Source organism: Amblyomma mixtum, chromosome 1, assembly GCF_055824585.1.
Source record: "Amblyomma mixtum isolate Tamu chromosome 1, ASM5582458v1, whole genome shotgun sequence".
Classification (NCBI taxonomy): domain Eukaryota; kingdom Metazoa; phylum Arthropoda; class Arachnida; order Ixodida; family Ixodidae; genus Amblyomma; species Amblyomma mixtum.
In genome coordinates, this window is record NC_143012.1 from 94,203,624 (window position 1) to 94,221,979 (window position 18,356).

The window sequence follows — 18,356 nt, forward strand, 5'->3', positions numbered from 1 at the left end:
CACTTGGGTTAACCACTCGAGTAATTCCAGCTCTGAGACGGCTTGTTTGTAACGATGGAGAACTGGACCACTTGGCATCCATAACAATAGCTGCCAAGTGCGAGAACCTAAACTTCAGACCTAACCGACCCGCCGCGGTGACTCAGTGTTTACGGCGCTCGGCTGATGGCCCCAAAGATGTGGTTCGATCCCAGCTGCGGTGGCTGAATTTCGATGGAAGCGAAATTCTAGAGGCCCGTGTACAGTGCGACGTCAGTGCACGTCAAAGAACCCCAGGTGGTCGAAATTTCCGCAGCCCTTCACTACGGCGTCCCTCATAGCCTGAGTCGCTTTGGGACGCTAAACCCCAGTAAACCAAATAAGACATAACCAACCACAGACGAAAAGAAGCAGTCTAAAGCACCCTGACTCCACTATTTTTTTATGCATAGTTTCATTTTCTTGTTTTTAACTGCCAATATGAAATGAATTCGCGCGCAATAGAAATCACTTAGTTCGCACTGTCTGTCTGTCTGCGAGGATTTGCTTTACAAAACTCGGGAATGGTCGAAACGATATGACGTCATTAAAGGGGAAAAAGACCAAAATGTCAACCGGTATAATATTAGTACACACTTGCAACAACTCCAAAGGGATAGAAAAGGATTAGAGAACTGGAATACAATTGGAATTGGTCTGGAATACAGTTGGAGTTGAATTACTCACTCGTAAGTTCCTGAAGCTTCCACAGTATTTTTTTTTTTCCCGCCTTTGTTTCGTATCCAGTGTACCGACTAAGCAAGTCAAGCGCGAAAAGTGGTTCGAAGAAAGAGTGCAAGACGTTAACTTGCCCTGAACAGCTAGCTACAAGGTACACATATTAATTAAGGCAATGACTAGCCGTAACACGGATAAAGCGGCGAACGCCATGCGGCCTACTCGCTCCACGACCGCAGTCCTCGGTGTCGACGTACGCGACACTCCAGGCGTTCGTGTCAGCGTATATGCATATATATCTGCAACAGGCTACCAGCGAACGCAGCCTGCCTTCGCTACACCCCGCGAGAGCGGAGCGGTCGCTTCCGGTCCCGCAGACCCCTGTGCGCACCCCGGGAGGGGCCGACTGATCGGCCCGCCGGTCACGCCCGTTCGAGCGTCGCCCACCGGGCCGCATCAGGCGCGACGACACCCCGGGGCCGACGCCAATCTGTCCCAGGTGGGATTTCGGAGGAGTCCCTCCCACTGAGCGATCCCCTTTCGCGTCACAGGCCAACGCCCGAAGGCGCCGATACCCTCGGCCACAGCCCCCGGATTCCCCAAGAAGTGTCACGCAACCAACGCGCCTCACTCGGGGTTGACAGCCGCCTGACAGATGACGGCGCGTTTGGCGCCCGAGTGACAGTGAGCGAGGCCACGGGGGATTAGCCCGCCTCTGCGACTCCCGTTCGCTCGAGGTCGGTTTCGATCAATCGGGTTCGGAACGCGCAGTTGGCGACACGCGCCATAGCGCTGAAAAAGAAAAAACAGAAAAGTTCGCGTTTGCAGTCAGCGCGCCAAAGGGTTTGGTTTATGGGGTTTAGCTATTTAAACCCTTACTGCACACGGGGGATTCCCTTGAACACATTTGAAGAGCTAAATACATTTTACGACTGCCGCCCGACTACCGACCTAAGCTCCTGTCGACGAAATGCTTCCGCTGGGTTTGGAGGCGACGGACGTAGCAAGAACGACACGGCGACGAATCAGAAGCACAATCGAAACAGAGCTGTGTTCCACTTCATGCCCTTTCGTGGAGTCCGTTTTCTTGATCGCCAGTTCAAATAAGACACGGCAAATTAATCACTGCAGATGTCGCTATTGTGCAGTACTTTCCAGTCAGAATATCACCGCGACAAGTCATAATATATCCAGTGGACTCATCACCTGCATAGCCAAAATCTGCCAGATTTCCTCCGGGATACTTCGATTCAGATGCTTCTCGAAATCATGTTTCCCTGGCGCCTGAAGGAAAGTACTATTCACAGGCGATTACGACAGTCGGCAACGCGAAATTTGAGCGCAGATCTTCCCACGGCACCTGCCGCCTATATAGCAGGTGGCGTGTTATGCTGTTAGCCACCCTTCGAGATCTTCCCGTGGCAGTCACGTGCCCATTCCTCTGTTCTCGCCTTGGCAGGAGACGTTTCACTCTGGTACTACCTGCCACTGTTGTCAGGTGGTGTGTTACGCCGACTACAATGCGGAAGCCATGAACGGACGCGCTCTAAAACAGAACCACATTCCATTGGAGTAACCTTACCTTGGCACGACGATATGCCACGATGACACGACGCTACAGTCCGGCAGCACTAATCCGCGCTTCACAAGGGTCCCTGGGACCGTCACTCGAGGAGCGTCCTCAGTAAAGTGGTCAGGGCGAGTCTCCACCGTCGGACGACGTGTCCGCACAAGTCGCGCACCCCAGCTCAACAACTGCGCACCGACGCTTCGGTGGGCGAGTAGGAAGAGTTTGCACAAGAGGTGTTTGCGGTTTGGTGCGAAAACCGCAGTGGCAGGAACAGGACTGAGAAAGGGCGAAGGGCACGAAGGACTGAAGCTGGCCCGCTGCTAATGGCGGAGGAGAGAGAGAGGGGAGGAAATGGACGACGACGGGAACGGGGAGAAACGGGAAGCCCCGCGCCACCGATCTACTGTCCAACCTCGTCAACCTCCCGGCGCAGAGCGCGACACTGCCCTAGTGGTAAACACAAACAAAAAGTGCGGCAAGCGCGGCAAAAATGCGGGACACGTGAGGGTTGCACGAATGCGGGAAAGCATGGCGACCACTTCTCGGCTGGGTGCCAACAAATGGTGTGACACGCAGGTGGCTGAGAGTGCGGTCCCCGGAGAGAGAGAGAGACAGAGCGTGTTTGCGCGGATGTTTCCGAACGGCAGCCGGTTCAGCCGAGCACATCGACGGGGGCAAGGGTGCTGGGTCCACTCATCATTAAAATATAAAAAGAAAACCAGCACGCAAGAAGCTCCACAGCGGGGGAGGTGCGTGACGAAGCAGTGGGGTGCGGAAAATGCGAAGATGAGGTGCAAGATAGACTTGTCTTGGAGTGCGAAACCGCACTGGGTCAAATAGAAATTCGCGCACATAGGGGCGTCCTAATCACTCCGCTCGTTCCCGACCGCCCGGGAGCAGCATCAGCGGTGGCAGGGTCACGTGTGCGGCGGGTGGGCTCTTTAACAAGCATGGTCCCCCCCCCCCCCCTTTCAACAAGTCCATGAAAAAGGGGTGAGAGCGGAAGATGCGCGGGCGGGCGCCTAACGAGCGCGGTCGTCGAGCCAAGTCGACGTCCATTTGCGCTCTCCCCTGCGCGCCGCAGAGATGGGATTATAAAAGAGCCCAGCGAACAGCAGGTGCTCGCGCTTTTAGGAAGCGCTCGGGAAAAATGCGCCGCGCTCGGATGGACGAGGATAGAAAGGCCCCGGATTAACTTTCAGCAACGTCCTCCACATCCTTCGTCGTCAACGCTGGTCCGCGGGGGCGGAGCGCTTCGCAGAACCAATCTGGCCCCGCTGGCAAACTATTAAGACTTCGAATGTACTAACGAGCTGAACTGAAACGCGAACACGCATGTGCCCCACTTTCCTAGTCTCCGGCGAGGTAATCCTTTCAAACCTGTTTATGAGTAACGACATGCTAGACCCTTCACCACGAAACTTACAAATCACGCTGGTTTTATGCTGTACCCGGAAGCACAGATGTAATGTAGTTTATTTTATTCTTAGGCGCTGCGCACATTTCATCCATATTCCTGCCAGAGAGTACGTTATTATAGCGCCAAATATCGCCATCATACTAGTGTTCACGAGTGACTGCAAATGAACGCTCTGGTTGCACATCACCGAACATGAGGAGGACCGATGACTGGAGGGGGGCGCACTCCATCGACTGGCAGCTCACTGCGTTATTTTGTGGGGTAAGCTCTAATACTCGCATTACAAAGGGCAGCGTTAGCATGAAACAGAGGGTCATTCAAGTACAGTGTTAAATGTAGAGACATGGGAGAGGCCCTGCAGTGGGCGTTGTCAGGCTGCGATGGTGATGATGATGACGACTTGCGCAGCGTTTCATGGAAGAACTGAACAAGAATACAAGCCGTACGCTCCACGGAAAGTGTGTCTTAAGAGCATGGTCGCCTCACACACCGTGCTGAAAATGAACACGGGCGATAGCAGCGCCGTGTCTTTTCCCAACGTCCTCCGTGTTTTCACCAGCGCGACAGCGCTCCACCGAGCACGTTATTAAGCGATCCATCCATCAGGCATCGAGGTCGCACGCATGCCTCGCGGCGCGTACACCCCTCTACCCGGCCTCGCCCACAATCGACGACGCTCATCCACGACGGCGGAGGCTGCCCTGCGGCGACCGACGACTACGCTCGCGAATAGGCGACACAGAACAGAGGCACGTCGAAGTGGGCGCCAGCGAAAGCGTCTGCCGCCGGAAAAAAAGTAGGAGCGGAAACAAATGGCTGGCCAAGAGTGGTCTGGTGGAAAGCGTGCGCTGACCTTGTTCCCAGGAACGGGTCCCATCGACACGCTGTTTATGTGCGTACGCCACACGGGAGTCGCGGACGAAACGTTTTACATAAGTGAGCCAGCCGAGAGAGTAAAGCGTGAACTTGAGGCACGCGATGAGCTCCCGCTTCTGCGCGTGTTCACAAATGAGTAGACGATATTTGCGGGCAGGTAGCCCGCGATAAGATCACTAGCTGTAGGAACGGTTCATGGCGTACGCATTGGTCATCTGCTTCTTTATAACCGGTATAAAAATGGCCTATAGACGGTCTATACACTTCTTATAGACTCTATTGCCTTCCTATAGATATTTATTTCTGTCTATTCGTAGTCTATAGATTGTCTACAGATAAACTTCAACCGAAATGTATGGCCACAAATCTATACATTGTCACAGACTGTCTATAGCATTTGTATTGCCTCTATACTGTTCTCTAGGATTTGTCATAGAGAGTCAATAGACTTTATAGACAGAAGTCTATGAACAGACTGTAAAAAAAAATTTTTTTTTGGAAGGGAACAGCGCCGAAACAAGGCGACAGCAGCGGCAAGGGCCATAAAATGCTAAGCTGCGTGCTGCGCAACAGGGAGTCCATGCGCGAAGAAAGCCAGTTCGCCTTCTTAACGATCTTGAGCACAAACACAAGCGATATTCTGTCCAAATCCAGAGCCAAATAACCATGAAATTTCTAAGATAGAGGCTTAATACTACAAGTACGAAAACATCCTGCAAATGTGACTCCATCTTAGACCCCTGAAACACTCGTCTCCTGACGCGTCGCGTCAGCAAAGGCGGCGACCAGAGGACCGAATGCATACCCAAACGTAACGATAGATATATGAGCTCCAAATACTGAGTTTCTATGAGCAGCCATTTACCGCAACGCAGCGCGTATCAAACCGAACCGAGTAGATGACATGACACTAACAAACCAAAGCCGAATTCTGATCCAGTTTTGTACGCCGTTAACAGGCGACGCGGACTGTTTTGCATGTGTACAGTCTTTGTCAAAAGTAACCAGGCTGCACGTTTTTCTTCCCTGTCGCATATAAAAGCTATTGTGACAGCCCTCAAGCTCTAAATCTCTGTATGGTAAGGAGAACCCCGGTTCTCACCTTCGAAGAACTTTTTGATCCTTAGGGAAGCCGTGAGGGCTCTGTTATACGAATGAGAAGCAAACCATGGAGCCTGGTTACTTTTGACGAAGACTGTACCTTCTGTCGATTTTTGGCACAGTTTGACAGTACAAGGACCCCATCCGTCACTGCCGTCGCCTCTGTACTTTATATTTATTTATTTATTTACTTATTTATACCTCAAAGGTCCCATGTAGGACGTTACAAGAGGGGTGGGCTGGTGTACGGCGATAACTTGTGACAGGCTTATGGTATAGATGGTTATGATGTAACAGCTTCTTCGAGGACGCCAACGCAGACTTCCAGATCTCTTTCGAACTACGGTGTTTTCTTTTATAACATTGGAAATGAACGAACAAGAAAATACGATATAGGGAATTATACAGCGAACGGACGCCGCACAGAACGGTGACCACCGCACTTTCGCGGAATCTAAACAGTTACATCAGAGGGTGCGTGACGAAGAAAGGAGACTCATTCGGGAACTCACAGTGCTGCAGCCTCGGGTAATCCCTGGACGAGAACTCTCCGCTGCGCCTGGCAATCCGTACAAATCCTCGAACTGCGAGAAAAAGAGGCGGGGGAATTTCAGTTCCCGAAGACCCAGCATCCGCACAGCAATTCACACTTCCGCCCCTAAATGTAATTCAGAATCACGTTCTGTCCACTGGGCACGTATCACATTTGCGACAGCAGTTTGCAATAGAAAACAAAAATCACACAAGTTCTGTCCTAACAAAAAATAAAGAAAAGCAGTAGTAAAAAATGGCTGTGGCTTAGCTTGGTTAAGCCCGGTAATTGCAAAAGCAATATCCGTAGCTACGCCATGGTTCAGCTGGTAGTGTAGCTTGTGGTGGTGCTTGTGGTTAGACTTGTGGTGGTGCATCGGTTGTACAATCAAATCCAGTCCAATCCAATCCAATATGCTAATATGGTAGCTACTGGCCTCGCTACGCGACAGGCTGAAAGTGCAACTAGTATTGTTTTCGCAATAAAAAAAAAAGTAACCGAGTCAGTTGCCAATGTTTCCGCGCTCGCGGGACGTATCGAGCAATTAGTGTACTTGCCGCAGAGATGAATCTTAATCACATGCGTCGAAACGCAATTACGTTCGCCGCAGCGTTCACGCGACCGTGAGACAAACGACCTCCATAAAACCACACTCGATCGTATTTCTAAAGGACCGCGCCGCACGCCACGTGTTTTAATTCGTACGTTTAAATGGGCGTTTCCGACTTTCCACTGTCTGCAGCGCGTGCATTCAAAAACAGTTTGGAAAGATGACATTTCTTGCCAGCTCACGTTATTGGATAAGTGTTGTCTCTAGTACACGAAAAGTAGCAAAAATTGGCAGTGGATTGCGAAAGCAGCGAGGAAAGAGAGAGAGAGGGGCGATGGAGAGCGCGCGGCAGCGGCGGAGGCCCCGGCACGCTAGCTATGCGCCGCTACTGCTCATGCGCAACTGGCGAGCGCCGCGGAGGCACCCCTGAGTCACCCGCGCAGCGACGGCGGCGGCGCGCCAGCTGTGCGCGGTGTGACGTCACTGCTCCTCGCGCATGCGCAGTATGGCCTTTCATAGGCTCCGCGAAATGGCTCGGCGACTCACGTAGTGTCGCTTTCGCAACAAACTCGTTCATAGATCGTTCAGCGCAAATTTAATAAAAAGCAAACCGAAATGACTCCTTTGTCATCCTGCCGGTGGCGAAATTTTATACTATACTTAAAGCTGCATGCTTTCCTTTCCCTTTGAAACACACTTTCGGAATACGTTTCACGGTTTGTTGCAACTGCCAGCGATCACTGTATGTAATCGCTGTGTCAACTTTTTTATTATTTTGTGCAAAATGACATTAATTTTCTACTCAAGCCTGGAATCGGCCACTAAAATGAGATAGCCGAATTCGCAAAAAAGTAAGAAATAAAAAACGTTGAAAGGGACAGTCTGGGACAAAAGTCTCTGACCACGTGTTTCTCAAACGAAGTATATAGCTCTACTATTAGCTGGAGGATGGGTACCACAATTTTCGAGATGAAAGAACAAAAATTTTGACTTTCATCTCCAGAAGTGCGGTGTCAAGCCTGCGGCTAATAGCAGAGCTATCGTATTCGTTTGAAGAACCCGTGGTCGAGAGACTTTTGTCCCCGACTGGACATTTCTTTTTATGGTTTAGGTTTATGGAGATATAACGCCCCAAAACGACTCAGGTTATTTATATATTCTTGAAAGCCTGAAAATAGTAGCTTCGCATAACAACTCTACAACAAAAGCCGGAGAACGAAAGGGAAGTCCAGAAGCCCAGCGTCTCGCGCGGACACATTTCACCCCGCAAGAAGATATACGGTTTCGACAAGATTTTCCGCCTCGGATCGGCGTCGCTTTGCGAGAGACAAACGGCCCGAGATCCGACGATGACCGCGTCCCCCGAAAGCCCCGGCGAAAGGAAAACCGGATTGGCGCGAAACAATGCATTGCGCCGACGGGAGTCCACCGCTATCGAGAAGAGTGGACAACGTTCCGGCTGCCACTCGCGCACTCTCCGGGGGAAAAAACAAAAACAAAAAAAACGAACAAAAAAGCATAAAGCACAAAGCACAACACAGCGGGAGACGATGGAGGAACCAACTCGCTCAACTCTTTCGGAAAGAAGTGCCCAGCGAAGCCGAAACGGAATTGTCCTTCGCTAAATCAGCCGCGTTTCTCGACGCTCTTGTGTACAGGCTTTTGTTTTTAAGCGGAATCCGATTTATTTATTTATTTATTTTCCAAGCGGCAGGAGCATTACGGAGCTGCAGCTTCTCTGTGACGTTTTCTCGCCCCTCATTGGATCCACGTCATCGCCGTCGCCGCGGAAACAGCCACATACAACGCAGAATGCCGCGAAAGAAACCTATACACCGCTCGTTACTGCGACCCTGCTACAGCCGTACTTGGGCTTTAAAGACGCGCATTTGGCCGGGTCTCCCGAGAGGGGAAGAACGAAGAGAGAGGAAAAGGGGGGGTGGGGGGGGGGGAGAGAGAAATGTTGCCAGACGAGATTTGAGAGCCAGAGGATTTGCGGCAACCCAGGAAGAAACAAAAAATGAGCCCGCAAAAGGACCGAAGGAAACAAAGATGCCAATGCGGGAGACTCGGACCCCTTCCGGCGAGCGGCATACGACGCGAACGGAAAGAGAAATGACAAGGGCTCGAGCTAAGCCTCGAGACAAAGATGTGTAGCTCTCGACGGAGAAGCAACGAAACAAACCCCAGCGCGTTCGGCTCGAAGCAATGCTGCTCGGGGAAAGTAGGGGGCTGGCGTCTTGCGCTAACTGACCCCATTTTCGGCGATCCTCGCGGGAAATCAGCGGAAACCGACCGCGAAAGAAGTTCCGATTTCGTCGTCACCCCCTCCTCCTGCGGCCGCGCAGGGAAGGCCGTTCGAGCGCGATGCGTCCGATAGCTTTTGTTCGTCCGGCTGGCCGCGTTGCACCTCCGCCCGCGTTTCTCGTACACGCCTCCAACGAGGTCCATCATCCCCACTGCGTTGCGGGCGACATCACGGCCCTCGCTCCCTCTCCGGTAACGCGTCATCGCCGCTGCGTTCGGCTCTTTCTGCCTGTTTTAACACGAACCCTTATAAAAATGGCCTATAGACGGTCTATAGACTTTTTATTGACTCTATTGACTTCCTATAGATATAGCTTTTCTCTATTCATACTCTATAGACTGTCTATAGAAAAAAGACTACTAAAAGTGTATGGCCACAAATTTGTAGATGGTCTAAAACTGTCTATGGCATTTCTATTGCCTCTAGACTGTTCTCTACGATTTGTCTATAGATAATCCATAGCCTTTATAGACAGAAGTCTATAGACACTCTATAGACTGTTTAAAACTTTTTTGTAAGGGAAAGCCTTTAATGTCGTCCGTTAACAAAGCGTGTCACGCGCGTTTAACTCGGGAACTAAAAAAGATGGAAGAAAACCAATGGTTGCTTCAGCTAGAGGAGGAAAAAATGAACCTACAAGCCAAGTTCGTCAACTGTAGATTAATAATAGGCAAAAATTATAAGCAAAAGTGTCGATATTGCGTCGAAATAGTGCGGACGTCGATATAGCCACGGGAGCGGTGTGACGTCACATCCACCGGAAGTCGGCACGACATAGTGAAAATTGTCACAGAACGGTCGGAAAAACGCCGGATTTGTGTCAAATTAGATGGAAAAATGTGCAGTTAAGTGCAATCAACACTTAAGATCCCCGAAATATGTATAATTTTGGTATCGATATAGCCACAGGGAAGGTGTGACGTCACATCCACCGGAAGTCATCACAGCATAGTGTCTTTGGCTTTTGTTCGCCTCTCAAAGTGCCCTCGCAATTTTTTAGAGCGTTAGCTCTATGGCGGCGTTTCGAGCTTCCGAGTTTTGCTTATTGCACGGATAGAATCCAAGATGGCGGCCCCCATAGCAAAGACATTGTATTAGAGCGTTAAGCTCTACTCCCCTTTCGGGTCTCAGCGTTATACGTTATAACGCAAATCGTAGACCACTGGTTGCCATAGTAACTGAGGTGGCTACATAATGGATTCAACAAAGGTAGGTATTGGGACAGTTGGCCCGACATACTTGTAGGGAAAAAAACCGCGACTTTAACAGGACGAACACAAGAACTGCACTCTTGTACTAAGCAGGTAAAAGAAGAGCTGTTTCAGATCACAAATGAGTATCAACCATGCGCGCTGTCGTTTCACATGCCTTATTACTACATAGGTCATTGCTATTTACGCGCTCCTTGTGATCGCTTGGGAAACGGCAGGCAAGCTTGAAGTCCTATACAGATCCTTCGCGAGCACCCAGTGGATGATCCGATTACGCAATGTTCACTGATTTGCGGGCAGGTGAACCTTTTTCCAACGCAGCTTTTCATTAATGACCGTCAGCTTAAGGACAGTCTAGATTGGCCACCAGTTATGCGGTGCCGAGGCGACTTTCAACAAATTCCCATAAAAGGAGGGGAAGAGGGCATAAACTACCGAACGATTATCCCCCTGCGTGGACAGACGTCACAAGGGGGTGCACGAAGAGAGTGTGGATGTACCAGAAAGAGCGACTTGTAATGGACTCGAGCGAGGCGCTTAATAATTCAAGTAGCCAGACCACGACAGCGACACTTCCTTTCCCATTACAGCGCAGGGATGCAGGGCGAATTCGGTTAGCACGTGGATATCACGGCTCCTTTCGTCCAGGGGTATAAAGATTAATGGACCCCCGGTGTCTCTCGGCCGCCGCAAACTGCTGCACCTGCCAGGTCCGCGCACAGGGCACCCCCCGGGGGCCGCCGAGTAATTAACGCGCCGGACTACGAAACGCGAAAAGAGAGGGCGCTTTATAAATCGACGCTCCTCGGCCCGGTGGGGATCGCCATATCACGAGTCTAGGCCTAACTACATGGCGTCCCGCGGCTTGAACGAAGCGGTGAACCGATGGGGCCAAGACGCAAGCACTCTACCGAATGACGACGCAGCGGGGGACTCCGAGATCGGGTACCGATACGTGTTTCATATGAGAGCGATTTGAAGCAGGTGTTCACGAGTGAACACAGTGGGAAGCTTCCTCAAAAGAAAAAGACAGTAGAGAGAGAGAGAGAGAGAGGAAGAGAGAAGTGGACGGAAAGGCAGGGAGGTTAACCAGGCGATGCCCAGTAGGCTACTTGGGGAGGGGAACAAAGGGGGAAACAAGAAGACGAGCGGCAATGAAATGAATTTCTCAAGTGTCCATCGACTATGTCAAGGGGACAGAGGGTGGGCACTAAAAACTTCAAGTTTATAGACGGTAAATTAGCAGTAAGTAATGAACAAGCCCGACAACGACCCCCAAATTCTCACGACACATCCAAGCACTGAGAGACTAAAGATCGAAAAAGAGACGCGTATAGGAACGGAACGTATGGTTACCAGAGTAATCGCCGCGTGGAAACATTCACAGAGCGAAATACCGCGCGATACGGCGTGTAACCAATCGAGACAGTCAATCTCGCAGCGGGAGAGACCGAGAACGACCAAGATCTGCATGGCTGGCTAGGGCTGGTTACGAGCCATAAATTTCCGCGCTAGTAACCACTCGCGGCGAGTGAAAAGGGTCGCTACAAGCAACCGCGGACGGCGCGCACAAAACCGCGAGCAGACGAATCGAACAGCCGCTTCGCGAGCCGGGCGTTGTTGTCGTCTGCGAGCGAACCCTACCGGTAGCGTCTCTCGGTCACCACCGCGGGGTGGCGATCGCGTTGGCGACTAATGCGCGAGCCCATCAATAACCGCGCGTTCCCACCGCAGCCGAAGAAGCGTCGCTCGACGGGTCAAGCGGCGATCCCGCGGTGGGGCGGTCGACTAAGCGCGCGCAGGAGCGACCGAACGAGCTCGCGGTTTCCTCGTTAACGCCCGGGCGCCCCGCCGCGCGCGGTTCTTGCCGCGACCGAGTGGGAGGTCGCTCGAAGGGGGCCTCGTATCGCGTTTCATCGGCGACGGCGGCGACGATGACGAAGAAGGGCCCGCATGCGTAGAGGAGAGACGAGAGCGGGACACCGAAGGGGAGAGTGGAGGAAGGGCCGTCGGTTGCTGCGGCGACAGTTCTTGCGCCCTGTCAGAGCGAACTGCGCGGGAAGGGGCGAGATTGGTTGGTTTGGTTTATTGGGGTTTAACGTCCCAAAGCGGCTCAGGCTATGAGAGACGCCGTAGTGGTGGGCTCCGGAAATTTCGACCACCTGGGGTTCTGCAACGTGCACTGACATCGCACAGTACACGGGCCTCTAGAACTTCGCCTCCATCGAAATTCAGCCGCCGCGGCCGGGATCGAACCCGCGTCTTTCGGGCCAGCACCCGAGTGCCGTAACCACTGAGCCACCGCGGCAGGGCAAGATTCACTCGCATCAGGGCTTCCCCCGTGACTCGTTCAATCCAGCAGATGCGAAGGCACCGGTGCTCGAGAGTGAGATAACAAGCTTAGAGAGCGGGAGAAAAACTCTGCGCAAGCAGGCGAGGAGAGGCATTCTCTGAACTCGACAGTCCACTCTGTCCTGTCTCGCATTGTGTGGTGGCCAGAAGGAATCGTCCTTCATTTCGGCGGGGGGTTTTGCCGCCGCCTCGCGGTCACTCGGCGGTTTTCGCTGCGTGGAATTCTTTTGTGGGTGCGCGACGTGAGAGGCTGCCCCGACCGCAGCGAAAACGCATTTGCAAGGGCCATTTTTCATGGCACCCGGGGACTCACACCTCGGTAGAAGGAGCCAGGGCGCCTCTGCAGCGGGTGAAAGGATTCCTCCACTCCATAAATCATTCATTAGCCGGGCATATGAGCGAAAGGCGAGGGCGATATTCGCGCGCTATCCGGACGGTTTCAGCTGCAGGCGTGAGAAAACCGCAAGGTAGCCAGTCGTCACTTCCGCTCTCTCTCTCGCCACTCCAGAGAGAGGAGGAAATGAAATGCGAGGAATTTGATTCGGTCTAAACGCGTGTTTAACAAGCCCGTTGCTGGTACGTGCTATTCGCAACGAATGAAACGCGAACAATAGAAATGAAATCCTTAGATGCTAAGGATCCCTGAGCTTTTGAAACCAAATCCGCTGGCGCCGGAAGGTGTATCAGCAATGTGTCGTTGTCCGGGAAAAAAGACGATCTGCTCTTAAGCTATCGCGATCAGCGTGTTTTGTAGTGCGGATCTGTTTACGATTGCTGATATCAGTATGTTCTTTCGTTTCTTTATGTGCCACTGATGACACTCACCAAAAGCTCATTCGGTGCTGATGTATACACTGTTTATTGGTTTATTGGGGTTTAACGTCCCAAAGCAACTCAGGCTATGAGGGACGCCGTAGTGAAGGGCTCCGGACAATTTCGACCACCTGGGTTCTTTAACGTGCACTGACATCGCACAGTACACGGGCCTCTAGAATTTCGCCTTCATCAAAATTCGGCCGTCTCGGCCGGGATCGAACCCGCGTCTTTCGGGTCAGCAGCCGAGCGCCGTAACCACTGAGCCACCGCGCATGTCCTCTGTTGGCTCTCTAATGGTTGCTATGACAGCTGTGTTGATGTCGTGATTGAAGTTTTAGGACCGTTGCGTCTAGACAACAAGGTTGTTTCGTGGCCGGTAAGCCACATAACGTTTTCGCATTGAAACGGCAGCTCCGGCAAAACACTTTCTAACAGCACCAGTGCCTCGCGACTCTGGAACGCTCAGAACGAGACGACCGAGCGTTTCGCCTCGGGCCAAATGCGCGCGGCCGGGCCCCGCAACTTAATCGGCAGTTTCAAACGGAGAAAAAAAAAATCGAAGCCAAGCGAGAAGTTTATTATAAACTCCGGCGAACGGTCGTTAATCTGGCTCGCCTTAACCCCGCGTCGGCCAGTAATTAACGAGCCGAACCCGCGCGCACCATCTTTTTCGCGGCTCCGGCGGCTTATCGGCGCGTCGACTGCGCGCCGCATAAGAGCGAGGCAACAAAAAGCCGAATTAGTTTCCCCGGAGGACTTCCTGGAGAGGCCTCGGTTAAGCGCGCAACCCCAAACCAGTCCGCAGAGCGGCCGGGGCGCGGCTGGCGAGAGAGCGCGCCGGTCAGCTGAGATAACCAGATTAACCGCCTTGTCTCGGAAAGCGATCGCCGGCCGGACGCCGGAAAACGGGGCCTCTCCGACGCCCCATGCATCAACGCGCGCGCACCTCGACGCCGAAAAGAGGAGCGTTTAGTGCAGAACGGACGACGCGGAGCGACGCCATCTGCGTGGAGTTCACGCTACACTGCAAACGCAGATACGCCTATATGGGAGTAGAAAGGGAGTAAGCTGGTCATCTACACTCTAAGCAGAAAGGAGTAAAAAGGGGGTGAAGTTGTCATCTAGCGCACACCTTTTTAAAAAAGGAGTGCTCTAGAGGAGTTTACTCCCTTTTTACACCCATATAGGCGTATTCGTGTTCAGAGTGTGGCGCACTCCATTCTACAAAAGAGATAGTGCACTAGAGGAGTTTACTCCCTCTTTACTCCCATATAAAAGCATTCGTGTTTAGAGTGTAGCGCACTCCCTTCTACAAAAGATATAGTGTACTAGGGGAGTTTACACACTCCTTACTCTCATATAGGAGTATTTGTGTTTAGAGTGTGGCGCACTCTTTTCTAGAAAAGAGATAGTGTATTAGAGGAGTTTACTCCCGTTTTACTCCCATATAGGACTATTTGTGTTTAGAGTGTAGCGCACCCCTTTCTACAAAATAGTGTACTAGGGGAGTTTACTCCCCTTTTTCTCCCATATAGCAGTATTTGTGTTTAGAGTGTGGCGCACTACCCTTTTATAAAAGAGAGTGCGCTAGAGGAGAGTTTACTCCCTTTCCACACCTTCCTGTTTAGAGTGCAGATGAGGACCGCGCGCGATATCATAACAGCTGAGCAGACAGAGATTTGCCAAACTGACACTGGTTACGGAGCCTCACTTCGAGATCCGGTCGTCCTGCTGAGGCGGTTTTTCGAGTGTAATCGGGTTTAATTAGCCTTCTGTACGCAACAAGCGGATCACGCTTATAACTGGTGTCAGGCACTTGCCGTGACTCGTCGTATTGGGAACACATCGAAATCACTTCGGCAAAATTTCATGTTTCTGTCGACTGCTGGCGCCACAATACGACGCCTAAGGCAAGTACTAAATTTATTCGAGTTAATTCGAGTTAAACCAACTAGCTCGTGATGTGTTTTTGGTGACTTACCAACACTGTAAGAGAAGTAAGCAGCAGGTTTTAATTACTGCTTAGACCTCTCCAGAAGCCCTGGAGGTCTTGAGTACAGCCCGCGACGCGTGAGGGCTGACAAGCCTTCGACCGATGCAAAATTTGGGATGCCTTAGAACTGCAGTCCAGGCGGTAAGGTATAACTTAAGCCCTCCGGCCTGCTCACGTCAAATGCTCTCAAAAACATCCCGACAACAACAGCGGCAAAAACGAATCGCCCCGGAGAACTCGTCGCGCCCCATTTAAACGGCGAGGATGGGATGAGAAAGGTTACGACCTTTCAACACTGCTCTCTTGATCCCATTCGAACGGCCCAACAGATAACGATGTCGAGTACGGGACAAACGGATTAAAAGCGCCCACTTATATCGCGGCGGCGCTGATCGAAAGGGACCGCCCCCCCCCTCCGCGCCCCAACCGAAATTCGTGTCACTCGATGGGCGCGCTGACTGCCTTTTGTCTTCCTCATGAATAAAACCCATCGATTACGAAGAGCGGCACGCACTCAACTTAGCGGCGGCCATCATCAAACGCGGACGCTGTCCCTGCGCAGAACGGCAGCAGACGACGACGCGTCGGCACTCGCAGACGAATTAAATCGCAGCAGAAGGCCTCGCACGAATGCAGACGATATGTGCGCATCTAGATGGACACGCGGCTCGCCTTTGTAATGAGAGGGAGGCCTTCTGACCCCCTTCCCTCTCGCCTCCTGCTTCTGGACGGAGCTTCCCTCCTCCATTTGCTGCTATATAGGCGAGGCCCCTGGACGTACCGAAGCAGAAGCAGTACGGGCAGCGCCGTCTGGGGGCGGAGGTTCAGCCGCGGTAAGGTCTCCTTCATTTCGGCCATATATACATTCATTCCAGAAGAAGCGCAGACGATAAGAGCCAGAGAAGAGCAGACGCGCAGGGTGCCTCCTCCTCTCCTCCCCCCCCCCCCCCTCCCCCCATCGCCTGCTCTCTTTCCGCGGCGGCCGCATTGCATGACATGCATGCGATGCGCTCGAGCGCCGAACGCCGGCAGCGGGTGGGCTGACTTGCAAATCAGTGACAATTTGCATCTCAAACTGCGCCTTCTCCGCGTCATGGGCGCTCTTCCCGGCTCTCTCCTCTTTCATGACATCCTCCTTTTTCTGTTTTTCCTTCTCTTCATTGTTCCTTTTCGCTTGTTTGTTCGTTTCCCGCATCTCTTTCACCCCGTCCTTTGGCCTTCTTTGCTTTCAGCAGCCTCGATTGTTTACTTTGAAGCCACCGCCCAGCGCATAGCGGACGCGCATGCAGTTCTGCTCAAAGTTGAACTTCGTCGTGCTTTGTTTGAGTTTCGGCGCCCGGCCGCCCCTCGACTATAAAGTAAGGGCGGAAAAAGTAAACTCCAAGCGGGGCTGCTACGTATGTACACACGGCATTTATATGCCGGTGCGCCCGTGGATTTTCCTACGTTGTACCACGAGCGACCGCAGGCAGAGCTTGAGGAGGGTTCCGGGACGAGCGCAGTGGCTGTTGCATTCCCATGGCGCTTAGTGCATGGAGGAACGCATAGTGGGCAATATGGGTTGAGGCGGGACGGCACACAGCGACCTCTAGAGGCCATCGTAGCTAGGCACGCCGCCTCTTTAATTCCAATGCACGAGGACGGCCCGCGGGTTTTTGCGGAGAAATGGGGGAAGGGAGGGGCAATTTACGTACACTATATACTATTCCTGAATGCATATAGTAATACTCGCGGGTGCATGAACAGCAAGGTCACAGTCGGCCGCGTAGCAGCGTCGCGGTAAACAGGCGTATGCATGCAGTGCGTAATATACAAAGGCATTCCTCGGCGGCTGGCTTTTGTGCAGGGACGGAAAAAGCCAGTTCTGGCTTATCGCTTCTTTCCGCTTGGGCCGCATTTCGCTCGATCCAACTTCAACTCCCGCTATTTCTTTTTTCGCTGCGCCAGGTTCCAGGAGTCGGTGGCCTTTACACCATGCACGACAATCTCCGTCTTCGGATTTTAAGGCGAAAGCCTTTAATGGCTCATACTGTCCTCCGTTAACAAAGCGTGTCGCACGCGTTTGACTCGGGAACTAAGGAAACCAATGGTTGCTTCAGATAGAGGAGGAAAAAATGAACCTAGAAGCCACGTTGGATCACTGCAGATCAGTTAGTTAATTAATTATAGGTAAAAATGTCGAAATTGCGTTGAAACAGCGCGGACGTCGATATAGCCAAGGGAACGGTGTGACGTCACATCCACCGGAAATCGCCACGGCATAGTGAAAATTGTCACAGAATGATCGTAAAAGCGTCGGGTTTGTGTCAAATTAGACGGAGAAATGTTTAATTAAGAGTAATTAACACTTAAGGTCCCCGAAAGATGTATAATTTGGGTATCGGTATAGCCACGGGAAAGGTGTGACGTCACATCCACCGGAAGTCGTCACGGCATAGTGAAAATTGTCACAGAATGGTCGTAAAAGCGTCGTGTTTGTGTCAAATTAGACGGAGAAATGTGTAATTAAGAGTAATTAACACTTAAGGTCCCCGAAAGATGTATAATTTGGGTATCGGTATAGCCACGGGAAAGGTGTGACGTCACATCCACCGGAAGTCGTCACGGCATAGTGAAAATTGTCACAGAATGGTCGTAAAAGCGTCGGGTTTGTGTCAAATTAGACGGAGAAATGTGTAATTAAGAGTAATTAACACTTAAGGTCCCCGAAAGATGTATAATTTGGGTATCGGTATAGCCACGGGAAAGGTGTGACGTCACATCCACCGGAAGTCGTCACGGCATAGCGTCCTCGGCTTTCGCCTCTCAAAACTTTACTTGCCAAAGTGTCCTCGCAATTTTTCGAGGATCGCCTCGCGGAGGACGTCGGAGATCGGTTTTCAGAAATGGAGGCTCGATATACAGTATTCACTACCTGGTCTCCCAACGTAG

General features: G+C 51.9%; 1 protein-coding gene across 6 annotated transcripts in view; it reads right to left on the minus strand.

The window, feature by feature from the left end:
• The window catches only part of LOC149367237 (latrophilin Cirl-like), a 412,262-nt gene that overhangs the window by 336,171 nt on the left and 57,735 nt on the right, over positions 1–18,356 (minus strand). For 4 of the 6 annotated variants that reach the window (XM_089554675.1, XM_089554655.1, XM_089554663.1 and 1 more), the window contains exon 2: positions 6,176–6,247. The exons of 1 other annotated variant lie outside the window; for it this stretch is intronic. In XM_089554675.1, coding sequence (XP_089410801.1) covers positions 6,176–6,247 — 72 coding nt within the window. Of the gene's footprint in view, positions 1–6,129; positions 6,248–18,356 lie in introns of all 6 variants that reach the window. One more of the 6 variants, XM_089554696.1, reaches the window with a different exon arrangement.